This window comes from Anastrepha obliqua, chromosome 2 (genome assembly GCF_027943255.1).
Source record: "Anastrepha obliqua isolate idAnaObli1 chromosome 2, idAnaObli1_1.0, whole genome shotgun sequence".
NCBI classification, from domain to species: domain Eukaryota; kingdom Metazoa; phylum Arthropoda; class Insecta; order Diptera; family Tephritidae; genus Anastrepha; species Anastrepha obliqua.
In genome coordinates this window covers 65,423,684-65,450,229 of record NC_072893.1, presented here as the reverse complement: position 1 = coordinate 65,450,229, position 26,546 = coordinate 65,423,684, and the positions used below count along the sequence as shown (strand labels likewise).

Genomic DNA, 26,546 nt, shown 5'->3' with positions numbered 1-26,546 from the left:
GGCAACCACATTCTGCATAATTGCGCTTGGTTGATGATACACTTTATAACAAGTGATTTTTCCGATGCCGACCGATGCTACAACAATCACATAATTATAGCCTTAAAAATATAATTTTACACATTTGATTGCCTATGGACCGACAGCTATGGAAAAGAAGCCGTATAACATTTATATGCAATACATTTGTATGCATGTTTATATGTATATACTCGTATTTTGAAACTCACATCCTTTACCAGGCTTTATTCACAACAATATCAAAATTAAGTAAAACCGATTTATTTCTAGTTGAGTATGTATGTTTGTATATAATGCATATTTCGAAAAAAAAAATTCCAAAGGAAAAGTTAAAAATATTACTTAAAGATTTATATTCATTAGTTCATCAAAGTAAGCACCAGCCATTAAGTCTTCCTCACGTATATTAAATATTTTCATCAACTCGTTAGCTATTTGCTGTCCCTCTTCTATCGACTGGTCTGGCCGCAGGCAAACTTCGAATTCCATAAAGTTACCTAAATTTGTCACTTTATCCATATGTATACGCGTTTGACCGTGTAGAAATAAGTAGCGCTTTTTCTCCAATACTCCTTTTATGCCATTACTTTTTGCCAAAATCTTCTCAAGCAATACGGGATCTTCTACATCGACTCGATTGAATGTTGAGAGTTTTGGCCCAGTCTTATTCGGGCGTACATAATAAATCAACTGCGAGGGTTTTGGCGGCTGTAAGTAGCGCAGTTTAAGTCTTGTACCATCAATCTCGTCTAGAAGGTTAAAAAACACATCCCTCTGCTCCAGTAACTCGCCGGTAGACTTTGTAAGTTCACGTGCTATTTCCACTCGACGTTCAAATTCTTGGTCACTTCCAATTCTTGCTTTTATTTCCACATTTTTTTCATCACAAGGAATACTTGCATGCGCATGTTTGGACATTTTTCAGTAATCGATTGAGAAAATGCACACTATTGGCGGGAAATTTAGTTATGTATGTATTAACTATCAGTGGCCTCTACCACTGTGAACGATGAACTATGCAAAAAGCTCAAATCAGCACAAGTGTTAGGTTTTTGAATTTTACAGTTCTATATGTACTTCCATTCAAGATTTAAATACTTTAATTCAATATTTAGTTATAATCAAACTAGTCGATTGCTTTTATGACAACGTTTTTCCCTAACAAAACAAAAACACATTCGTTCGCGTAATAGAAAACAAGGCGAATTCATACACGTTGCAAGGTACTGACAGCAACGAACAATACCCAACCATGCAAACCTGCAGCGTGTGCGATCAGCTGTTTTTGTTTAGTCGGTGAGTTAATTTTGTGATTTGTAACAAATTTAAATTTACCTCGCGTAAAGATACGAATGTTTCCATACATTTGGGAAATGTTGAATTAAGTAAGTTTTTTGGATTTTTGTACATACTATTTCATGTGGTTATAGAATTGTTAAGTCTTCAAATACAAAATATTACATAATCGTCATTTAATTTCAGATATGCCAATTTACAGTAGCAGCATTAGACGTATTCTGGATAAGTGGCCCGGCAAGCAACGATTTGGGGTTTACAGGTTTTTGCCTCTATTTTTCATTCTCGGTGCCGCTCTTGAATTTTCAATGATTAACTGGACCGTAGGAGAAACCAATTTTTGTAAGTTAAACATTTTTTTGATTTACCTTTGAGGACATTGATATATTTTGAACTTTTAGATCATACATTTAAAAAACGACAGGCGAAAAACTTTGTGGAGGATAAATTACAAACAACACAAAATCAGGTGCAGCCACAAGCTAAAGAAACGGCGTAACAAAACAGTAATCGATTTATTACCATTAACGGCAATTATTACATTTACAAAATGCCTGCTGGTGTTTCATGGGGACAATATATGAAATTTCTTTCGGCGGCGATGCTATCAATGATGGCAGGCTCGCAACTGGTTCATTTGTACTACAAACCGCTGAATGACATTAATGTCTACATAGAACGAGAAATGAAAGCTGCAAATGCGCAAAATGCAGACGAAAAGCCGCCGGATGGAAAAATATTACCTAGTAAAAGCTAATTATTTATAAGAACTACTAAAATATAATATGTAAAGCAAAAGAGGACGAACTTTCTTCTTACAATTATTGTTTTGTTCAAAAATGAACTGTATTTCTTAACTTATACTTTAAAAAAAGTAGATTTTCGTTGCAGAATTATTTAAATTGTATAATAATAAATTAAAACCAAAAGTTGCCAACTCTTCATCTTTCAAGAAGTTATTGCTGAATATTAGATCTGTCCTCTGCAATTCCAGTGTCAGTTAAATTAATCAAACTTCCAGCAACCTTACATGATGACAAATTAGTTATCCCTTTAGCGCTGCTACTAAAGTTTGTTGCATCGGTGTTACCATTGGTCAGAGGTACTATGTTCTGAGTAATCGTATGCAATGGAGCATTTATAAATGAATTCATTAATGTCCGATTAATATTGTTTGATATCACGTTATCAACATTAAATCTTTCGTGCGATTTACGATGGTTTTTCAAACAGGTCTGTTGACGATACGCCTGCCCACAGACATCACAAACATACGGTTTCTCACCGGTGTGTATATACTCATGATGGCGCAACGTTTTTCTTGAAGCAAAACACTCGGAACAATACTGACATTCAAAAGGCTTCAATTTCATGTGCACTGCTCTAACGTGCGCTTCCAACTCAAATTTTCTAATAAATTGCCTACCGCAGTGTTCACACGGCATCTTATCAGTAGAGTGAACTAACATATGTTGGACGAGCATAAATTTTTTTGCCATTCTACGGCCACACACATTACACTCGTACTTCATTTCGTTGGTGTGCAGTTGTAAGGTGTGATACTTTAAGGTGTACCGTGAATGGAACAGTTTCTTACACACGTCACATTCAAAGCGCTCTTTCAACTGGTCTTGAGCGGCTTGTTCTGCGTCTGTAGGATGTTTAGAACGACGATGGTATTTAAGATTACCGGATTGGTTGAATGTTGCGCCACATTGTTCGCAAACATATTTTTTCACACAGGGTGTATCCGAGTGTTTCAATCGTTTATGTTTTTGCATTGCAATAAAACTAGTATAGACACGGTCACATCCAGATATGTTGCAAGAATAGGAACGCACCTCAGCTTCATGAATTTCCTTGATGTGCGTATATAGACCACCGATGAATGTATACGATTTTTCACATCGATCACATTGAAAGGGGCGCTTGCTTCCTTCATGCACTTTACGTCTATGAGCATCGAGGGTGATTTTGTGGGCAAAACTGTGACTACACTGCTCACATTTGAAGCTGTTTTTTGTACCTTTATTGCGTCTCTTCGATTTACTATCTGTCTGGTCAGTGTCCACAAGCTTTTGAGTATGTCGACTAACCTCGATAGCTTTTTTCATACTTTTTTTATGTTTTTCTAATGTTATTTTTGTAGCCACATATTCTGCAGATCGTTTACTGCGTGCGCGTGTACATTTTATATTTCCTAAACCATCGTCATTTTGTTTATCGTTTAGAATACATTCAAAAGTATTAGTTATATTGCTTTTAACTGTTTGACTGTTCAAGATCCTGCTATCAACATTTTCAGATGTCACTGATATAGATGGGTTTTCTAAATCAGCTTCGGATTCATCTTGCCATACTTGACCATAACTTTCTTCGTTGATAACGTTATTTGAAATTTCACTTTGTGTAGCTCTACGTTCAGCTGAAATATCAATGTCGAATGGATCGGGGTCTGGTACACTCTCGCTCATTAACGTTCCCACATTATCTGACTCAAGCATAACTGATTCGGTTTCCATAAGTGTATCCTTGTGCTATAGGTATGAAAACAGAAATTTACTATGAATTTCATTTAAAAAAATCTCGTTGAGTCTCTCACCAAGAACTTAAACATATCTGTCGCCAGCGCTGTTTCTGGTTCTTTACCCATTCCTTGATTTTCTTCGGACCCATCGTCGTCAATTTCCACTTTATTAACTCCATGGCAGAGTATCGACTGCAGTTTTTGAGCACTTTTCCTTATTAGTTCGCGAAATAATCCAAAACTTTGCAGTTTATTATAGCAATGTATGCACACACACTGAGGATATTCCCCCAATATCGGTTCAGTCGCTTCAATAGGCCAATGCTCGTCCATGTAGGAGGCTATAAGATTTTGTAATTCTTCATTATTAACGATGCTAATACAGAAATCTTTACACTCTGAAACTTCGTCTGTTACATCTACATTTGGTATTAAACTGTTATCTTGTATTTTTAATCTTTTCAGACATGTGCGGCAATGCTGCTTAAGATTTTCTTTAGTTAGAAATGGCATTTTTCGCTTATTTGCATTTTAAATAATTTTTAAAGGAAATCTGACTGTTGTTTATTAGAAGAGCACAAATGTTTGCTATTGATGTAGCTTTTTTGGCAATTCGGTAAATGCAATCCGAACTAACCGAATACATTTTATATCGTCAGTACCGAAGTACCGTTCATAGTAGCACCGAATATTTGTTCATAGTTCCAGAGAAATTAAATTATACTATTTTTATTAATGGGCAATATAATTCAATATAAGAGACTGAAAATTACAATTTTTCCACAGTATTTTCCACAAACCGGTTATGAGTACCTTTGCAAGTGCTTTGATTTCATAAATATTTTTTAGCTGGCATCTCGCCAAATTACTAAGGTGACCATGCCATAATACTACGTTCACATATGTACATATATATACATAGGTAGATGATCTACTTTTTCGTGCTTAACTCCCAACCCGTAATTAAAAAGAGAGATTTCCCATACAAAATTTCTCTCCCGAAATCTTAGATTATGAACTAATCCAAGATAATAACCATACTTTTTGACATACAACCCTGTGTAATAGAACATTATTTTTACGAGTGTAAAAAAAAACGTCAAAAAAAACTAAATAATATGCCGGTAAAGAAAACAGGTTTATAAACATAATTCTAAAAAAAAAATTGGTTGAATATTATTAACTATGCATTCATATTACAGAAAATGCGTGTGTTCATAAATGCTTTGTCCTCTTATTACTTATTATGAAATACAATATCGAATTTCGAATGCGTTTGCTGCCATAATTCTTTGAAACCTTAGTAAACGTCGTTTACATATTTCCTCCTACTGTTTATTATTAGTAGCCAGTTGCGCAATTCTAGTAAATATTCCTTCTTCTTGTCTTTCCTTCAAATCGATAATAATAACTAAACAAACCAAAAACACCGAAATATTCCACCAATGTCTATGAAGAAAAACCTTTCACAGGTGTTTGTCAATTTTTCAGGTAATCTGCCATATGTGAACGGGTAGATTAATTTTATGGATTTATTGGCAATTAATGCATATATGAACGTACTTTAATTTAATTTAAACATAATAAAAAAAAAGTAAAGATTTTAAGAATTGCTCAAAAATATTTTTGAAGTGAAACTTATTTACGCGCGTCAGAGAATAATATCAAGGCCGCGACCCACGAGCTAGTGTTACGAAAAACCGGTACAAAATGTATATATACAGTGAAATTCCTTATAACCGGACACTCACCGTCGCAGTGTTTTTGTCCGGCTATGACCCGATTTACACGAGGAGACATCTGGAAGGGAGACACTGGAAATTCTCTTTTGATGTTTCATTCGCGTTCACACGGGTAAAAATGTTTCCGCGACATTTTGACATTTAATGCTTTAGCATCGTCTGGTTCGGATGTATTCTCGCACGCGCTTGCATGTAAAGCAGAGAGCGTTCGACAACAGTTTCTTAAATATATGAATGAAAAATGCAAACTGGTTAAATAATAAATAATTTGTTGTTTTTTTATTGAAATATATTTATAAATTCTTATACTTGAATTAAAAAAATTAAATTAAAAATACTTCATATGTAAATAATTAACTTAAAATTAACTTGAGTAACTAGAAATGCGAGGAAAATTAGAATTCAACATAAAGATGCCCCATAATATATTTTAAATTATACCTACTTTACTAGCAAAAATAATCGTGCATTTCCCAAGCAGTGTTCGGATGTTTGTCATCTTTGTTATCTTCCGTTTGCTTGAAAACCAACACATAACTCAGAACCTCCTCCCACAAAAGAAAAAAACGAATGAAGCAACTGTCAAAAATTGGAAAGATTGGAAATACGAATAAGAAGAGCAAAGCGTGTCGCCGAGTACGGGAGACAAAATCCCTTCTCTCTTCCCCGACCGTCCTTCGCCTCCGAACAAAATGTTTCCCTTCCAGATGTCTCCTCGTGTAAATCGGGTCAATGGGAGATGTCCGCTTATAAGGGATGAAGTCACAAAATATATACCACACATATAAATTGTATTGTACATAGTTTATTTAAGAAATTTTTGGAAGTAAAGAATATTTGCATACTTTAGTATTACATATAAATACATATACGAGTATGTACATACATATAGGGGAGGGGGCCCAGTTGTGCCGCAGGCCCAGTTGTGACGCAGCTAAATATTTTTCACATGCGGTATGAAAATGACAGTTTGAGCCCTGCCAATCATGTTCGTTTGACGTTCAGCAGTTTTTGTGCAGACACCAACGTTAGTAGTCGCATTGTGTATACACGCACCAAACATCGTGTTGAAAATCGTGCGAAAAAGTTATTTTGATTTTTTTCAAAGTACCAAAATTTTGTGAAATTAACAGTGAAAAGGCGAGTGTAATGCATCAAAATATTGTATTTGCCGTATATTTTGTGATTCTATATGGATTTATGTGATTATGTGGTGTCTATAAAAAACTTGCTTGTCATACACAAAATAGCATCGTGACCCGGTTGTGACTCAGCGGGTGGCCCAGTTATGACGCACCTTTTTTTTGCACTACGATCATATAGAACTGCCGAATTCCTACATTTTTGTTGTTGTTTAAAAAAAAACCAACTGCCAACTCGATCAATTGCAACGTATGCAAGCGTCCAGTTCATTTGAAGTGCGCCAACATGCAGGCAAGTTATTTCACTTGCAAACACTGCGAAAGTGACGTGGACGACGACTAGGAATATTTAGATGACGATGATGAATAAAAATCGTTGTCATTTATGGCCATTGAAGGACATCATCTTTTGTATTTTTCATTATTTTTGCCATTGAAAGCCTTCAAAATAAATAAATCATTAAATCACAACAATTGGTGTGACATTCCTTTCATATTTTCTCATTTCCAGTAAATTTCTTGAGGTGCGTCACAACTGGGCCACTTTTTTTTTTGTCCTAAAAAAAGTTATACTGAAAAAATTTGTTCCAAAATTTTTTGAGTAACTCAAATAAACATACTTTCTTTGGAGAAAAGTTGCATTTGGTTAATAGTTAAATGTTAAACTTCTTCATTTTTCAATTTGCGGAACTGAGGAAAAAATTTTAATTTTTTTCAAAACCCGCGTCACAACTGGGCCCCCTCCCCTATCGATTAAGTACATTGTACAAGTCTTTACATTTCAATACTAGTTTGATTGAAAAAATTCGGTAATGCTTGATTGCTTAAACATTGATTGCTTTAATTTAAAATGTTCATTTTCAAAGTGACTCTCGATATTTTTAATGTGCTGAAAAGCTACATAGTCATTTTTTGCAAATTGTTTCAAGCCCGCAACAAGTTTTAAAGCCTCATCATATGATGTTATAGGCTCACTTATTTCTTCTGAATCACTTATGTCCATAGTATCATCTTGTTGGTCAAATTGAATTTCTATATTGTTGTCCTCAGTGAAAACATTCTGTTCCATTTGGAGAAAACCTTGCAAATCATTTGCCAAGTCTAGTCCTTCCTGAAGCCTAGTATAGATTGCCAGTGGAATATCATCTTCAGAATCAAAATCTGGAAGATCCTCATAAGTTTCCAAAAATCCTGCTTTACGGAAGCAATTTCGGACGGTTGTGGCTTCCACTTTATCCCAAGATGCTTTGATGAAATACACAGCTTCTAGTACATTAATCGATTTTGAAAGCTCTGAGGCTGAACCTGTATTGTCAATTTTAGATAGCAAGTGTTTTAAAACTAAGCTTCTATACAAAGTTTTAAAATTTTGGATTATACCTTGATCAAGGGGTTGGCTAACTGCCGTTGTATTTGGCGGCAAGAAAATAATTTTTATGTTGGTTAAGTTTAATTCCTTTGGGTGAGAAGCCGCGTTATCTAAAAACAAGATAATTTTTCGATTCTGGGTTTTCATTCTTCGATTGAACTGCTGCAGCCATTCACTCATTACTTCTCGAGTCATCCATGCTTTTTTATTAGACTTCCAATCCACTGGCAGTTGGATTGGAACATTTTTAAAGATCGAGAACGGGCTGCTTTACCTATAACCAAAAGCAGCTCCTTATCTCCAGCCATGTTAGCACAGAACAAAATTGTGAGTCTTTCCTTTGATAGTGTACCGCCCACGCATTTTTTCGGATTTAAGAGCGAGGGTTTTGTCAGGTAAGGCACGAAAAAAAGCCCCCTTTCGTCTGCGTTGTAAATGTCTTGAGACTTGTAACCGGTCAACAGAGATGGCAGTTTTGTCCTAAACTGTTCGACACCATCCTAGTTTACATCTGCAGCTTCACAAGATACGCATTTGAAAGCAACATTATTCCTTATTCGCCATTTGTTTAACCATCCATCTGAAGCATTAAATTTAGGTACACCCAGTTTGCCTGCAATTTCCATTGCCTTTGCTTTCAAAATGGGACCAGAAATCGGAATGTTTTGACTTCTAGCCTTAGCGAACCAATTAAAACACATCTTGTCTATTTCAGAGCCGCCTCCTTTAAGAAAGCTTCGCTTTTGATGAACATTAACTCCAGACTCCCATTTAGAACGAATTTTTTCTTTATTTTTATTGATTTCAGCACCTTGCGTTTTGCCAATATTGAACCTTTCAAAGCAAAAGAATGGTGTACCTACCATTAAATTTTTGTGCTCACTATATTTTACCTTCTTTTTCGGCGCCATATTATTACGAAGTTTGAACGCAACCATTCGCATGCAACTGACTTAACAAACTGAATGGAAAACTACTTTTAATTTAAAACACAGGGCTTGAATGTGTGCATACATGTTAAAAAGGGAATCACCTATTTCATTTTTATAATGAACAATAAAGCTTGCTTGTGATATTTTTGAATTTTGTCCGCTTATGAGAAATTTTTTTATGAAAATGGTTTGAAATACTTTGTCCGCGTCCGGTTATTAGAGTGTCCGTTTATTAGGATGATATTTGTATGAAAAAATGAATGAAAAACCTTTGTGCCCAAAATTTGTCCGGTTATTGGAGCCGTCCGGTTATAAGGACTGTCCGTAATGGGGAATTTCACTGTATATACATATTGATCAAATCAAAAAATTCTTTATAGAAAGCGCTTCATTACCAGACTCACAGGAAGATGGCATATGCAAATTTGAATATGTGATTTTTTTTTATACATATGCTATACTATGGCAACTAGAATCATGGCCTAGCCTATATACTTACATATATAATATGTATGTAAATATGTCTTTATAAATGCTCACAGCTGCAGCTGTTGTGCGTAAAGTGCGCGCATGAGCATACAGTAACTTGCAGAAAACAACATAAGTAACTTATAAAAAAGTTCTGTGTCGGACATTTCAGTACTAAAGGGTGGCGCAAAATTAACCATTAAACTTTTTATTAAAAAAAATACCAGTCTAACGGTTAGACGCGATAGAAGTGAAATCTTCCGTAAAACAAACTGAGAGAGAATGAGACGAAAGCATATAGGCTCATTATAATATTGCTATAAAGTTCATATTTTATTTTCTTCATTTTATTATTATTCATCCTCAATGTTTTCAATTTCAACAAATGATACGAGTGGCTTATGATAGCTAAAATATGATACAAATGCTTTGGTTTCGATGTTGTCAACATATCTTTGAGAAATACCGCGTCTATTGTTGTTTTTGATCGTGTTGTCGATTGAGTGCGATTGTTACACATTTTTAAATTGAATGTTATATTGAGAAAGTCAATTAAGGGGTTAGGGGTAGTCAGAATTTTCAAAAAATTGATTTTTCTTTTTTTGCATTTTCTTAAAGTATAATGTTTCAAAAATATTGTGTAAAAATTTGAAGTGAATCCGACAAATACTTTTCAAGTTATTCAACAATTAACAAAAGGCGCTCGGCCGCTCCGGAGCCGATAGCAAAACTTTAAATGCGTTTTTCTCAAAACTATGTTTTTCAAACTGGTGAACACTGTAACTTAAAAACCGCTACGTAGATTTCAATAAAATTTATACAGCTTTTGAAAAACATAAACAACTTGTGCCTGATCGAAGGATTTTTTTTTTTTTCAAAAATTTCGATTTTTTTTTAACAATTAACTGTTGGTTTTTTGCTCTAAAATCTGGAAAAAATTTTCTGAGGCCGCCATTTTGTTCATTTTGAAAAAAAAAGGCTTCGATCAGGCACAAGATTATCTATTAATAAAACTAATTTTTCTTGTCCGATTGGTTTTAGATGAATCTGCAAGGACTTGTGATGTTCACCGCAAGGGACTTCTGGAGAAACGGGCTTCACACAAACAGCGATAACTTTTGCAATTATTAATTTTTTTTTTGAAATTTTGGTGAAGTCAAGTTAAAACATGATGTTTTTATGCTATGTTTTTATTTTTGTTAAATAAATTAATTAAGTAGCAAAAAAAAATTCGTGAAAATCATCATTTTTTCGGGCCTCTGACTACCCCTAACCCCTTAAAGGAACCGCTGTGTCCAATGCAAAATTTACGTTAAAATCGCCACTTAAAATCATTGGAACTTTATTGTAATCTTTTCTAAGAATCCGCGATACTTCTGGTGTATACTTTATTAAATTTTCGTGAATGAATTCCGTGATGCTATTTATTGATTGATTCGGTGAAATATAAATTGCCACAATTAAAACTGTTTTTCCATTGCTCAATCTGGTTTTTAGTTTTATTTTCTTTTTTTTTTTTCTGTCGATATTCACGACACTTTTCTCCATTATTTTTCGGCATAATTGCGGTAAATATTTAAAAATGAAAATATTTACGAATATAAAAATACGGACGCAATACAGCACACGCGGTTGCTATTATGAGCGTCGTAACGCGTATATTACACAGACGTACTAACATACACACAAACATTCGTAGGACGCTTGGTCTAAGCAAGTATTAGGTAGTGTAGTATAGGTATACATAATGCCTTCTCGCTCACCGTGGCTCCGTAATACGCAGGCGCGCACACATACGTACTAGCATTCATACAAACATACATCCGTATGACGCTTGAACTAAATACCAAAGCAAGTAATAGGCAGTGTAGTATACATACTACAATACTCACTATACTAGCTTGGCTCAGCAGTACGCAGCCACACACATATACGTATATCAACATATAACGCTTCGTAGCCAAGAGTGTCGCTTTTTCGTTTCATCGAGTCTCAATTATTTTAAAAGACGGAAGTCTTTTTTTTTACCCTTACGTACTCCATTGCTTGTCTGTTTGTATGCTGCAGCTATCTAGCTCACAAGTGTCAAATATGATTGCCGTAGGGCGATATTTGCAAATATTATAAATCTTTCCATAATTGATTAATTTTGCGCCACCTGTTAGAAATAAATTTCGAAACAATTATTTTATGTTCTCTGATAGTAGATCGCTAGTATATTACTTTACGTAGTAGTTCTTCAATTGATAAAAAATACACAAAAACATATGCATATATCTGCAAGGTTAGAAACTAACTCTGAAATCAGAGTATTTGAAGGTTACTGTGTTATTTATACGTTTTAACGTTTATGTGTATATGGAAAGTTTTTATGCGTTTCGATAGCTGATCAGCTGTTGCAAACAAATGTTTCTATTGGCCTCTGGTCACGGTCAAGCATTGTTTGACAAGAACTTTATATGTGTGCGTGTCGGGTGCTTGACGCTAATATCTAAAATTTTTAATTTTTACCGACAACAAGTATGTGTGACACGACGCCACCCGACTGCACTAACACATACAAAGCGCAGTCAAGCATGCTGTATCGTCACCAGAGGCCATATGTATTAAAAGTGGATTTCGGCGTCACTTCATATCTCTTTTCATAATATAATATTAATTAGAAAAGGATGGTGTGCGACGAAAGTGTACCATAATTGCAAACAAAAAAAGAACATTTCATTCTGTTAAGAATTGTGAAGGAAGTGTGAAGTGAATCGTGTTTCAAACAAAAATTGAGAGTAAGTATTAATTATAGATTAATTATAATATGGAAAAAAGTGCTTCGAATGAAAATAAAATATTTTATATATTGAGACTTGTTTTAATTTCATTGGTGATTGAACAAAACAACCGAACAAACGGGAATTTTGGAAGATGATTTAGACAATTTTTTTTGGTGCGCAATTTTTTCATAACGGGAGTTTCATTGGTGATTGAACAAATTACCAATTTTTTTATTTTTTTTTGGACATTTTTTCATATTAATTTCTATAAAAAAATTTTTAGGTAAGTGAAAATGTAGCATCAAACGAATAAAAAAATTAGATTTGTTTAACAATGAGCATGAGTAATCACCGTTATATTTCAATAACAAAATCAGGAACAACGATAGATGCCGTATTTTCTCGCTATATCGACACAATCGAGTTAAGAACATATATATCCTATTTCAGTTACCACAAACCGATTTTATCCACTGCTGCTATTGCACCATCAATACAAAATGTACAGACTATTGAAGCACCGACTAATGTCCAAATTTCAGAAATAAATTAATAATAATATTTTCCACTATGTATTATTGTAGGTATGTAATTTTATAAAACATCATTTCAATCCTCATTAAAATATTTAAATTGAATCCAGAAATTAAGAAGTTTCACTCCAAATATGCGTCCATAGTACGGCTGTTTTCTTTTTTTTTTTTTGTTTTTTGTACATACTATTTCATGTGGTTAAAAAATTGTTAATAAGTTTTCAAATACAAAATATTACATAATCGTCATTTAATTTCAGATATGCCAATTTACAGTAGCAGCATTAGACGTATTCTGGATAAGTGGCCCGGCAAGCAACGATTTGGGGTTTACAGGTTTTTGCCTCTATTTTTCATTCTCGGTGCCGCTCTTGAATTTTCAATGATTAACTGGACCGTAGGAGAAACCAATTTTTGTAAGTAAAAATTGTTTTTTTTTTACCTTTGAGGAGGACATTGATATATTTTGAACTTTTAGATCATACATTTAAAAAACGACAGGCGAAAAACTTTGTGGAGGATAAATTACAAACAACACAAAATCAGGTGCAGCCACAAGCTAAAGAAACGACGTAACAAAACAGTAATCGATTTATTACCATTAACGGCAATTATTACATTTACAAAATGCCTGCTGGTGTTTCATGGGGATAATATATGAAAATTCTTTCGGCGGCGATGCTATCAATGATGGCAGGCTCGCAACTGGTTCATTTGTACTACAAACCAACCGCTGAATGACATAACTGTCTACATACAACGAGAAATGAAAGCTGCAAAGTCACAAAATGCAGATGGAAAAACATTACCTAGTAAAAGCTAATTATTTATAAGAACTTTTAACATATAATATGTAAAGCAAAAGAGGACGAATTTTCTTCTTACAATTATTGTTTTGTTCAAAAATAAACTGTATTTCTTAACTTATACTTAAAAAAAAGTAGATTTTCGTTATAAATCCACAAAAACTTATGTAGCTGCAGAATTATTTAAATTGTATAATAATAAATTAAAACCAAAAGTTTCCAGCTCTTTATTTTTGAACGAGTTATTGCTGAATATTAGATTTATCCTCTGCAATTCCAGCGTCAGTTATATTAATCAGAGTTCCAGCAACCTTACAAGATGACAAATTAGTTACTTCGGTAACGTTGCTAAGGTTTGTTGCATCGGTGTTACCATTTGTCAGAGGTACTATTTTCTGAGCAATTATATGATATGGTGCATTCAAAAATGAGTTCATTGGTGTCCCATTACTATTGGTTGATAACACGTTATCAACATTAATTCTTTCGTGCGATTCACGATGGCTTTTCAAACAGGACTGGTGACGATACGCCTGCCCACAGACATCACAAACATACGGTTTCTCACCGGTGTGTATGTACTCATGACGGCGCAACGTTTTTCTTGAAGCAAAACACTCGGAACAATACTGACATTTAAAAGGCTTCAATTTCATGTGCACTGCTCTAACGTGAGCTCCCAACTCAAATTTTCTAACAAAACCTTTGCCGCAGTGTTCACACAGCATCTTAGCAGTAGAGTGAACTAACATATGTTGGACGAGCATAAATTTTTTTGCCATTCTACGGCCACACACATTACACTCGTACTTCATTTCGTTGGTGTGCATGCGTAAGGTGTGATACTTTAAGGTGTACCGTGAATGGAACAGTTTCTTACACACGTCACATTCAAAACGCTCTTTCAATTGGACTTGAGCGGCTTGTTCTGTGGCTGTAGGATGTTTAGAACGACGATGGGATTTAAGATTACCGGATTGGTTGAATGTTGCGCCACATTGTTCGCAAACATATTTTTCTACGCAGGGTGTATCCGAGTGTTTCAATCGCTTATGTTTTTGCATTGCAATAAAACTAGTATAGACACGGTCACATCCAGGTATGTTGCACGAATATGAACGCACCTTAGCTTCATGAATTTCCTTGATGTGCTTATATAGTCCACTGATGCATGTATACGATCTTTCACATCGATCACATTGAAAGGGGCGCTTGCTTCCTTCATGCACTTTACGTCTATGAGCATCGAGGCTGATTTTTTGAGCAAAACTGTGACTACACTGCTCGCATTTGAAGCGATTTTTAGTACCTTTATTGCATCTCTTCGATTTACTATCTGTCTGGTCAGTGTCCACAAGCTTTTGAGTATGTGGACTAACCTCGATAGCTTTTTTCATACTTTTTTTATGTTTTTCTAATGTTATTTTTGTAGCCACATATTCTGCAGATCGTTTACTGCGTGCGCGTGCACATTTTATATTTCCTAAACCATCGTCATTTTGTTTATCGTTTAGAAAACATTCAAGAGTTTTAGTTAAATTGCTTTTAACTGTTTGACTGTTGAAGATCCTGCTATCAACATTTTCAGATGTCACTGATATAGATGGGTTTTCTAAATCAGCTTCGGATTCATCTTGCCATACTTGACCATAACTTTCTTCGTTGATAACGTTATTTGAAATTTCACTTTGTGTAGCTCTACGTTCAGCTGAAATATCAGTGTCGAATGGATCAGGGTCTGGTACATTCTCGCTCATTAACGTTCCCACATTATCTGACTCAAGCTTAACTGATTCGGTTTCCATAAGTGTATCCTTGTGCTATAGGTATGAAAACAGAAATTTACTATGAATTTCATTTAAAAAAATCTCGTTGAGTCTCTCACCAAAAAGTTAAACATATCTGTCGCCCGCGCTGTTTCTGGTGCTTTACCCATTCCTTGATTTTCTTCGGACCCATCGTCGTCAATTTCCACTTTATTAACTCCATGGCAGAGTATCGACTGCAGTTTTTGAGCACTTTTCTTTATTAGTTCGCGAAATAATCCAAAACTTTGCAGCTTATTATAGCAATGTATGCACACACACTGAGGATATTCCCCCAATATCAGTTCAGGCGCTTCAATAGGCCAATGCTCGTCCATGTAGAAGGCTATAAGATTTTGTAATTCTTCATTATTAACGATGCTAATACAGAATTCTTTACACTCTGAAACTTCGTCTACTACATCTATATTTGGTATTAAACTGTTATCTTGTATTTTTAATTTTTTCAGACAAGTGCGGCAATGCTGATTAAGATTTGCTTTAGTTAGAAATGGCATTTTTCGCTTATTTGCATTTTAAATAATTTTTAAAGGAAATCTGACTGACTATTGTTTATTAGAAGAGCACAAATGTTTGCTATTGATGTAGCTTTTTTGACGATTCGGTAAATGCAATCCGAACTAACCGAATACATTTTATATCGTCAGTACCGAAGTACCGTTGATAGTAGCACCGAATATTTGTTCATAGTTCCAGAGAAATTAAATTATACTATTTTTATTAATGAACAATATAATTCAATATAAGAGACTGAAAATTACAATTTTTCCACAGTATTTTCCACAAACCGGTTATGAGTACGTTTGCAAGTGCTTTGATTTCATAAATATTTTTTAGCTGGCATCTCGCCAAATTACTAAGGAGACCAGAGAATTGTTAGAGCCCAAAATGAGGAACGGGACGGGACTGCGCCTTCTCTATGAATTTACGTTCTCTGAGGAGACCATGCCATAATACAGTGAAACCTCCCACAAGCGGACACTCACAGTTCCACAATTTTCGTCCGTTTATGGGGAATGTCCGCTTATGGGGGTTGAAAAAAACTCTAAGTTAAAATTACTATCCCACCTCTTTAAACAATTTGTTTATGTTTTTTTATGGTACGTTCATTTTTTTTTCATATTTATTGAAAAATATATATGTATGTATGTACATTTTTATATTGAGAACAATGAATATATTTGCACATTTGAATATACATACATATTTGATTGAACATATTTATATTTTAGGCTTCAAAAATTGATATACCGTAGTCTGTCGTAGATTTCCCTGTTTATGTTTCAGAAAAAGGTTTTCAATATGACATTCTAAATTCTTGGCGTATTGGAATACAGTAATATCGTCTCTTAAAAATTGTTTAATTCGACGCAGTTGTTCTAATGCTTCAGGATATGACTTGATCTGACATTCATCCTGGACACATACATGATTTGAGTCTTCGCTTTCTCCGTCAGATAATTCCTCAGTATTAATTTCGTCAATGACAACGTCAATATTATTGTCTTTTGTATTAACAATTTCGTCGATTAACAAAAACTCTTCTGTATACTGACTGACCTTGCTGATTTTCATTTAAAATCTTTATCAAAGCCGCTAGTGTCGATATGGGTATATCATCCTCTGCCTCGAAGTCAGAACATTCAAGCAAAGCTTTTTGAAACCCGGCCTTTGAAAAACAATTCTTAATTGTTTCTGCCGTTAGTTGTCCCATGAAGATTTAATAAAAAAAACAGCCTCTAAAATGTCAAAAGTTTTTGAAAGTCTGTCCATTGGAATGTCTCCTAATTTTGTCAAAATATGTTTGATTATATGGCATCTGTAATGACACTTAAAATTTTGTATTATACCCTGATCGAGGGGCTGACAAACGGATGTTGTATTAGCAGTTAAAAAGATCAACTTTATGTTATCTAGTTTAATATCTCGAGGGTGAGTTGTAGCATTGTCCAAAAATAATAATATTTTTCTCTTCTGGCAGCCCATTTTTTTATCAAGCATTTCTAGCCACTCACACATAATTTCACGAGACATCCAAGCTTTCCGGTTTGACTTCCATTCCACTGGCAAACTTCCTATATTGCCTCTTTTAAAGGCGCGTGGGCATGCTGCTTTTCCGATAACCAATGTCTTTTCTTGGAGGATGGTTCCATGTGTAGAAGTCCACGCAAGTGGGGAAAGTTACTGATCGCCATTCACTTGGGAGTGGCCAGGACGATTCTTCTACATATGGTTCAAGCAGCTCACAACGTCCGGGATTAGCCCACGTATCCTCTGGTTAGCTTCCGAACAGCCGTTCGGGAGTGAGCTAAAGTGAGAAGGCGAAGCATCCCAGCATAGCTGGTTGTGCGCTGGGTTTGGGACCCGCCCACAGTCGGAAAATTCAGCCTACACAACGAAACATCCGGTAACGGACAGAGGCTGATCGACTTCGCCGGGGCCCGAAACATGGTAGTCTGCAGCACCAGATTCCAGCATAAAAAGATACACCAAGCTACCTGGCTGTCTCCTGATCGAAAAACGCGAAACCAGATCGATCATGTTGTGATAGATGGAAGACACGCTTCTAGTGTATTAGATGTACGTACGATCCGAGGACCCAACATCGACTCGGATCATTACCTTGTTGCAGCCAAACTGCGCACACGCCTCTGTGCAGCAAAAAACGTACATCTACCTACGCAAAGAATGTTCGACATCGAAAAGCTGCAATCACAACAGGCAGCCAGAAGATTCGCCACTCGACTCTCACTCCTGCTCTCGGAGAGCACTGCCCAACACACCGGCATGTGCGATCAATGGAGCAACATTTCTCGCTCCCTACGTACCGCCGCCGAAGAAGAAATCGGATTCCGGCGAGCCCGAAAAAACAATTGGTACGACGAGGAATGCCATGCTGCCGCCGAAAGAAAAGATGCCGCCTATAGAGCCACGCTGCGATCGGGCGCAACGCGAGCCATGTGGGATCGCTACAGAGAGCTGAAAAAGGAAGAGAGACGTATTATCCGACAGAAGAAACGAGAGGCCGAAATACGTGAGTGCGAGGAGCTTGAGATGCTGGCCAATAGGAACAACGCCCGAAAATTTTACCAGAAAGTTCGGCGGCTTACAGAAGGTTTTAAGACCGGGGCGTTGTCCTGTAAGAACAAAGACGGCGATCTGGTGACTGACGTACAGAGCAATCTTAAATTATGGAGGGAACACTTCTCGAACCTGTTAAACGGTGACAGCTGCGCATGTCATAGAGAATGTGAAGATCCCAATCGTTGACGACGGAATTGTCGTTCCGTTACCCGACCATGACGAGGTGAGAATAGCAATATCACGGCTAAAGAACAACAAAGCCGCTGGCGCCGACGGACTGCCGGCTGAGCTATTCAAACATGGCGGCGAGGAGCTGGTAAGGTGCATGCATCAGCTCCTATGCAAAATATGGTCGGATGAAAGCATGCCTGCCGATTGGAATTTAAGTGTGCTCTGCCCAATCCATAAGAAAGGCGACCCTGCAATTTGTGCCAATTACCGCGGGATTAGTCTTCTAAATATCGCCTATAAGGTTCTAGCGAGCGTATTGTGTGAAAGGCTGAAGCCCACCGTCAACCAACTGATTGGACCTTATCAGTGTGGCTTCAGACCTGGAAAGTCTACCATCGACCAAATATTCTCAATACGGAAAAGACCCATGAAAGGAGAATCGACACACACCACCTTTTCGTCGACTTCAAAGCTGCATTCGACAGTATGGAAAGGAGTTACTTGTATGCCGCGATGTCTGAATTTGGTATCCCCGCAAAACTAATACGGCTATGCAAGTTGACGTTGCTGAACACCAGCAGGTCCGTCAGAATTGGGAAGGACCTCTCCGAGCCGTTTGATACCAAACGAGATTTCACACAGGGTGACTCGCTGTCGTGTGACTTCTTTAACCTGATGTTGGAGAGCATCGTACGAGCCGCAGAACTTAATCGCTCAGGCACAATTTTTTATAAGAGCGTACAATTGCTGGCGTATGCCGATGATATTGACATCATCGGCCTAAACAACCGCGCTGCTAGTTCTGCCTTCTCCAAACTGGATAAAGAGGCAAAGCGAATGGGTTTGGTGGTGAACGAGGACAAAACGAAGTACCTCCTGTCTTCAAACAAACAGTCGGCGCACTCGCGTATCGGCACCCACGTCACTGTTGACAGTTATAATTTTGAGGTTCTAAAAGACTTCGTGTATTTAGGAACCAGCATTAACACCGATAACAATGTCAGCCTTGAAATCCAACGTAGACATAGACATAGCGCAGCGAATAAAGATCTAGCGGCTACGTTGGCTGGGTCATGTCGTCCGAATGGATACAAACGCTCCGGCTTTGAAAGTATTCGATGCGGTATCCGCTGGTGGTAGCAGAGGAAGAGGAAGGCCTCCTCTGCGTTGGAAAGATCAGGTGGAGAAGAACTTGGCTTCAGTTGGTGTGTCCAATTGGCGCCGGTTAGCACGAGAAAGAAACGACTGGCGCGCTTTGTTAATCTCGGCCAAAATCGCGTAAGCGGTTATCGCGCCAATTAAGAAGAAGAAGATGGCTTTTCTTTATCTCCAACCATATTGGCACAAAATAGCACAATTAATCTTTATTTTGATAACTTACCGCCCACGCATTTTTCATTCTTCAGAGCAAGAGTTTTATTGGGCAAAGCACTGAAAAATAGTCCAGTTTCATCCGCGTTGTAAATATCTTTTGGGCTGTAGCCTAATAAAATATTTGGTAGTTTTTGTTTAAATTGCTGCACATCCTCGAAATTAACCTCGGAAGATTCCCCACATATTCTTTTGAAAGTCACATTATGACGCCTGCGCTATTTCTCCAACCATCCATTTGATGCAGAAAAATGTTGAATACCTAATCGTCCAGCGATTTCTTTTGCTTTTTCCTTTATAATAATACCCGATATTGGTATATTTTCGCTTCTGGCCTTAACGAACCATTCGAAACTCAAATGGTAAATTTTTGAGCCATCCGCGTTTAAGAACTTTTTCTTTTTGTTGACGTTATCACCGCCCATCCATATTCTTTTAATATCTTCCTTTTGTTTCACGAGAGTGGCAGGTTGGGTTTTTCCAATATTGAACCTTTAAAGCAAAACAAAAGGAAATCTGTTGAAAAGATATTAAAAAAAAAAAACAATTTGGTGTAGTACTAACCTCTTTGCTAGAGCACGAACAGATAAATTTTCTTATCAACCACATTTAAAACCTCCATTTTTTCCTTAATGGAAAGCATTTTCTTTTTCTGTGACATTTTCACTATTGAAACAATTAGCACAATATAAAAGTTTTGCAAAATACAAATCAAATTATTCAAAAATGTCTGTTCTTTTCATGCTAAAAGCTACACATTGTTACACATAGATCCCGTTAAATGTTCACATGTTTCAGCATGTAGATTCGTGTGTTTAGTTTATGTAGTTATGTATTCTTTTTTTATTTCAACTATTGTCTATCTACTATCTTTGTGGTCGCGGATTAGAGTATCGCGTCCGCTTAGGAGAGGTTTTTATTGTTTTCTTTACACATTTGTTCAGTGATATATTTTGCTTGTCCGTTACCGAGAGGTCCGCGTCCGTTTTCGAGAGGTGATTAGAACAAAAAAAATGAGAAAAAGTGTCCGCGTCCGGTTATTAGAGTGTCCGGTTATTAGAGTGGAATTCGTTCTAAAAACACAACATAAAGCTTGGTCCCTCAGTTTTTGTCCGGTTATGGGGAGTGTCCGGTTATGGGGAGTGTCCGCTTACTGGAGGTGTTCGCAAGGGGTGGTTTCACTGTACTACGTTCACATATGTATATATAGGTAGATGATCTACTTTTTCGTGCGTAACGCCCAGTCCGTAATTAAAAAAGTGAGATTGTGAAATAATCCGAGATTATAACCATACTTTTTGACATACAACCCTGTGTAATAGATCATTGTTTTTACGAGTGTAAAGAAAAACGCCAACAAAAAAAATAAACTCAATAATATGGATGCCGGTAAAGAAAAGAAGTTTATACACATAATTCTAATAAAAAATTGATTGAAAATTATTAACTATGCATTCATATTACAGAAAATTCGTGTGTTCATAAACGCTTTGTCCTCTTATTACTTATTATGAAATGCAATATCGAATTTCGAATGCGTTTGCTGCCATAATTCTTTGAAACCTCCGTAAACGTCGTTTACGTATTTCCTCCAATGTTTATTATTAGTAACCAGTTGCGTAATTAAATTAGATATTCCTTCTTCTTGTCTTTCCTTCAAATCGATAATAATAATTAAACAAACCAAAAACACCGAAATATTCCACCAAAATAATGTCTATGAAGAAAAACCTTTCACAGGTGTTTGTCAATTTTGCAGGTAATCTGCCATATGTGAACGGGTAGATTAATTTTATGGATTTATTGGTAATTAACGCATATATGAACGTACTTTAATTTAATTTAAGCATAATCAAAAAAAAGTAAAGATTTTAAGAATTGTTCAAAAATATTTTTGAAGTGAAACTTATTTACGCGCGTCAGAGAATAATTTCAAGGCCGCGACCACGAGCTAGTGTTACGAAAAACCGATACAAAATGTATATACATATATATAAATATTGATCAAATCAAAAAATTCTTTATAGAAAGCGCTTCATTACCAGACTCAGAGGAAGATGGCATATGCAAATTTGAATATGTGAATTTTTTTTATACATCTATACTAATATTATAAAGAGGAAAACTTTGTTTGTTTGTAATGAATAGGCTCAAAAACTACTGGACCGATTTTAAAAATTCTTTCACCATTCGAAAGCTACATCATCCACGAGTAACATGGATTATATTTTATTTTAGAAATAGGGCTCGAGATATAGGCCAAAACGTGGACCCGGGTAACCTTCGGACGTGTATGTACAATATGGGTATCAAATGAAAGCTGTTGGTGAATGCTTTAGTTCAGAGTATCTTTCATGCCGCTCCGTGACTGGGGTCTCGAGATATAGGTCAAAACGTGGACCCGGGTAACCTTTAGTTGTGTATGTACAATATGGGTATCAAATGAAAGCTGTTGATAAGTGCTTTAATACGGGGTAATTTTCATACCTATTGATGACTAGGGTCTGGAAATATATGCCAAAACGTGGACCCGCCGTGTCTTTGCACCGAATTAAACCAAACTTACACACATTGTAATTAAAGAACACAACCCCTCTGTTATATTACTAAATGAAACACATATAGCAAACAATTTAACAGCTTATACTCCAAAACCGTACATTGGTCACTTCTATAACCTTCCGTCTAACACATCAAGCAAGCAGGGTATCGCAATCCTGATTAGAAGAAACATCCCTCATAACATTCTCCCTACACCTCATTCTAACATCTCGTCCATTTCCCTTGAAATTTCCTCCCCCTTTAAAATTATTCTAATTTGTGCCTATTCCCCGCCTCAGCAAACATTTACTTCAGCCGATTTCCTTAACCTTCTCGCCCCCCTCCTCCTCTCCTTTCTTACTTGCTGGTGATTTCAATGCCTGGTGTCCGCTTTGGGGTTCTCCCTTAATTAATACCAAAGACCGCGCAATTGAAGACGCTCTACTTAGCTCCGACTGTTTTGTACTTAACGATGGTTCCCCTACCCATTTCTCCACTCATTCCACGTTTACTCATATTGACCTTACATTCTGTTCTACTTCACTCTCCCCCAAAGTTGATTGGCATCGTATTGATGATCTTCATGGAAGCGATCATTTTCTTATCAAAGCTAACATTTCCCACCATAATTCAACTTTTACTAAACCTAGAATATTCTTCAAAACCTCTTCAGCTGACTGGCCTTAGTTTGAAGGATTTTGTTTGAAATACTCAGATAAACTACTTCCTTCTAATAATATTAATCAAGAAACTTCCAGGATTCAAAAAATTATAAGATCTGCAGCCAACCAATCCATTCCACAAACCTCTCCTAAGCCCCGCAATAAAAACCCTCCTTGGTGGGATAACGAACTTTCCTCGCTTAGACTTCACAACAAACTTGGCATCATTTCAAATATAATCGCTCGCCATCAAATCTTGTAGCATATAAAAAAGCTAATGCAATTTTTAGAAGAAAAGCTAAGTTGGCAAAAATTAAATCTTTTCAGACTCTCACCTCCAGCATTAACTCCTCTTCTGATCCCAAAATGATCTGGAGAAACATAAAAAGACTATCTGGTAACCTGACTTCCTCTCCTATCCCCTCCCTCAACTCCTCCCAAGGCACTCTACTATATCCTCAGGATATAGCCTTAGAGTTCGCCACTTACTTTTCTAACATCTCCTATGACTCTAATTTCTCACCTGTATACTCTTCTAACAAGAAATCTATTCTCTCCCATAGTTACTTACCCCCTCCTTTATCACATTCAGCCAAATATCTCGACTCTGATTTGTCTTCAATTGAACTCCATCTTGCCCTGTCTTCTGTGAAAGGTAAAACTCCTGGCTTAGATAAAATTTCCTATCCCATCATCAAACACCTACCCCCTCTTCTCCTCAATAGACTCCTTAAACATTACAACAATATTTTTCAAACCTCCATCATCCCTCAAGTCTGGAAAACCAGCGTCATCATTCCAATTTTAAAACCGGGCAAATCTCCCTGCGAAGTTACCAGCTATCGTCCTATTTCTCTTCTTCCTTGCCTAGGTAAACTCTTAGAAAAAATTGTTGCTACAAGGCTTTCCTGGTTCTTCCAATTTAATAAGCTTATTCACTCTAATCAGGTTGCTTTTAAAAAAGGCCAAAGCACAATCGATGCTCTATCTAACAAAAACCACGTTTCCCTTCTCTCGCTTGATTTTGAAAAGGCTTTTGACCGTGTTGGCATACACGTAGTTCTAAGACAATTAATTAAATGGAAGGTAGGACCCCGTGTTTTTAATTTCGTAAAATCTTTCCTTTATAAACGTAAAATCAAAGTTCTTATTTCTGATACATCTTCTTCCACACTTCCCTTAGATAACGGAACTCCTCAGGGATATCCGTTATCAGTTATTTTGTTCACCATAGCATTTGACGAAATTAGTTCTATTCTATCAAATTTTCCTAATATATGTCACCAGCTATATGCTGATGACCTTCTCCTATTTTCCAAATCTTCCGACCTGAATTCCATATCATCTTCCTTTGTAGATTTCCTTTCCCAGCTATCATCTTGGTCCCTTTCGTCAGGCGCTTCAATATCGTACTCTAAATCTAAATCATTCCACATTTGTAGAAAACAAAATTGTATTTTTCCAATCATTTCATTTAATAATGTTAATATTACATGTTCTCCTACACTTAAGTTTCTTGGATTAGTTCTAGATAGTAAGTATGTATTTAAAGATCACTGTCAGTATATAAGAAATAGAATTATTAAAAACTCAAATATTGTTAAGTACCTATCATGTAACCGCTCGCTCATTGGCCCAGCTCTATTAATTCAAGTCGTCAACGCTTTAATACTCTCAGTAATAAACTACGCTATTGAAATTTATGGACATCACTCAAATAACCATCTCAAACTGCTTGCTTCACCCTATCATTCAGCTATAAGAAGATCGCTTCGTGCATTTCCAACATCGCCTATAAAAAATTTATTAGCTGAATCTGGCCTTCCCTCACTAAGGGATAACATGGAAGACAGTACTATGAAACTCTACCCTAGGATTATTCTTGGTTCCAACAACTTGCTACGAAAAGTTTTGTTTTCATCGTCATCACGGATCCGATTGCCAAAAATTGAATCAGCTATATACATTTGCGGGATTTTCGCTAAAACAAATAACTTGCCATTAAAACCACCTAAATTACGTAAACTTTGTCATCCACCATGGTTGATCCCTAAAGAATCTTTTATAGACAATCTAGTCCGCCTACCTAAGAACATCACTCCTAATGCGATTTATATCGCTGAGTTTCGAGTAATCGCGAGCGAATTGAAACATAATAATTGGAAATTTCTTTATACGGACGGCTCTAAAAACTCAAATACGTCTTTTGCTGTCGTTAGCGAGAAAGGTAAGCCGATATCCTATGGGCTGCTTTTCCCTTTCTGTTCTATATTTATTGCTGAGGCCACCGCAATTTTCCACGCTGTTCTACATGCTTCTAAAAACTCTGGAAAGTATGTAATATGTACCGACAGCTTATCATGTTTTCAAGCTATAAAAAATTGCTATAACCAAACTACTGTCATCAATTCAATTAGAGAATATCTTATTTTATATCAAAAGAAAATTAAGCTAATGTGGGTTCCTAGCCATACTGGTATAACAGGAAATATTTACGCAGACGAATTAGCAAAAGATGCATCTAACGCGCCCACATTAACACTCAACTTCTTTACAAAATCTGATATATATCGTCTCATCAACGAAAAGAGGCACTCGAAACTCTTCATCGATTGGATTTCTTATAATCATCATTATACAATAGTCAACTCAGCAAGGATCAAACCAGTATATCCTGCAACAATTCCAGCTAACTTTCTTACTCCATACATACGTCTCCGGATAGGACACACAATAGCTACGCATGCTCACATCCTTGGTGGCATAAGAACCAATAACTGTCCATTTTGCAACGACACAGCAACTGTCCTACACCTATTAGAATTTTGCCCAATGCTTCGAGATAAAAGAGAATGTTACTCTAATACGGATCCTATTTCCCTCCTTTCCAGCCCAACTGAGGAAAACATAAAAACCATTTATAACTTACTAAAAGATTGTGACCTATTGAGAAGAATTTAACACAAATCATTCATTCAACGGTCAGCTGATAGCCTCTGATGCTAGCGCTGCATGTTTTTAGGTTGTACATATGTAAATTTACATTGTATAAGCTTATATACATAAATAAATAAAATAAAATTAGATATTCCACCAAAATAATGTCTATGTCTAAGTTAAAAAATTTTTTTGATTTACCTTTGAGGAGAACACTGATATATTTTGAACTTTTAGATCATACATTTAAAAAACGACAGGCGAAAAACTTTGTGGAGGATAAATTACAAACAACACAAAATCAGGTGCAGTCACAAGCTAAAGAAACGACGTAACAAAACAGTAATCGATTT

The 26,546-nt window shown here is 36.3% G+C and overlaps 4 protein-coding genes across 5 annotated transcripts in view; 1 reads left to right on the top strand and 3 right to left on the bottom strand.

The window, feature by feature from the left end:
* Window positions 1–266: 266 nt before the first annotated feature.
* Window positions 267–1,207, bottom strand: LOC129237998 (uncharacterized). Its single transcript, XM_054873024.1, has one exon. The coding sequence runs from the start codon at window positions 937–939 to the stop codon at window positions 364–366; it is 576 nt and encodes a 191-aa protein (XP_054728999.1). The 5' UTR covers window positions 940–1,207; the 3' UTR covers window positions 267–363.
* Window positions 1,208–2,224: 1,017 nt separating this feature from the next.
* The window catches only part of LOC129238177 (uncharacterized), a 39,996-nt gene continuing 15,674 nt past the window's right edge, over window positions 2,225–26,546 (bottom strand). The window contains exons 7-11 of the mRNA XM_054873211.1: window positions 15,487–15,905; window positions 14,482–15,421; window positions 7,704–8,033; window positions 3,920–4,368; window positions 2,225–3,854 (exon numbers count right to left, since the gene is read on the bottom strand). Of these exons, the coding sequence (XP_054729186.1) occupies window positions 2,274–3,854; window positions 3,920–4,368; window positions 7,704–8,033; window positions 14,482–15,421; window positions 15,487–15,905 (3,719 nt within the window). The 3' untranslated portion in view covers window positions 2,225–2,273. The remainder of the gene's footprint in view (window positions 3,855–3,919; window positions 4,369–7,703; window positions 8,034–14,481; window positions 15,422–15,486; window positions 15,906–26,546) is intronic.
* LOC129237999 (small integral membrane protein 4) lies at window positions 12,185–13,401 on the top strand. Its single transcript, XM_054873025.1, has 3 exons — window positions 12,185–12,277; window positions 13,056–13,211; window positions 13,274–13,401. Exons 2-3 carry the CDS (start codon window positions 13,058–13,060, stop codon window positions 13,369–13,371), a joined length of 252 nt encoding a protein of 83 aa, XP_054729000.1. The 5' UTR covers window positions 12,185–12,277; window positions 13,056–13,057; the 3' UTR covers window positions 13,372–13,401.
* On the bottom strand, window positions 13,792–26,496 carry LOC129237996 (zinc finger protein 320-like). Of its 2 annotated transcripts, XM_054873022.1 has the most exons (3): window positions 26,395–26,496; window positions 15,487–15,752; window positions 13,794–15,421 (listed from the first exon to the last, which is right to left on the bottom strand). In XM_054873022.1, exons 2-3 carry the CDS (start codon window positions 15,742–15,744, stop codon window positions 13,844–13,846), a joined length of 1,836 nt encoding a protein of 611 aa, XP_054728997.1. In that variant the 5' UTR covers window positions 15,745–15,752; window positions 26,395–26,496; the 3' UTR covers window positions 13,794–13,843. The 2 variants fall into 2 exon arrangements, with proteins under 2 accessions (XP_054728996.1, XP_054728997.1); XM_054873021.1 differs by lacking the exon at window positions 26,395–26,496 and having other exon boundaries at window positions 13,792–15,421; window positions 15,487–15,939.

Excerpts from the sequence above, each read along its gene's own strand:
- LOC129237998 (XM_054873024.1), bottom strand. The coding sequence starts at position 939 with ATGTCCAAACATGCGCATGCAAGTATTCCTTGTGATGAAAAAAATGTG.
- LOC129237999 (XM_054873025.1), top strand. The coding sequence starts at position 13,058 with ATGCCAATTTACAGTAGCAGCATTAGACGTATTCTGGATAAGTGGCCC. Across the intron at positions 13,212-13,273 it reads CGTAGGAGAAACCAATTTTT|ATCATACATTTAAAAAACGA; the intron begins GTAAGTAAAAAT and ends TTGAACTTTTAG.
- LOC129237996 (XM_054873021.1), bottom strand. The coding sequence starts at position 15,924 with ATGCCATTTCTAACTAAAGCAAATCTTAATCAGCATTGCCGCACTTGT. Across the intron at positions 15,422-15,486 it reads CAGATATGTTTAACTTTTTG|CACAAGGATACACTTATGGA; the intron begins GTGAGAGACTCA and ends TCATACCTATAG.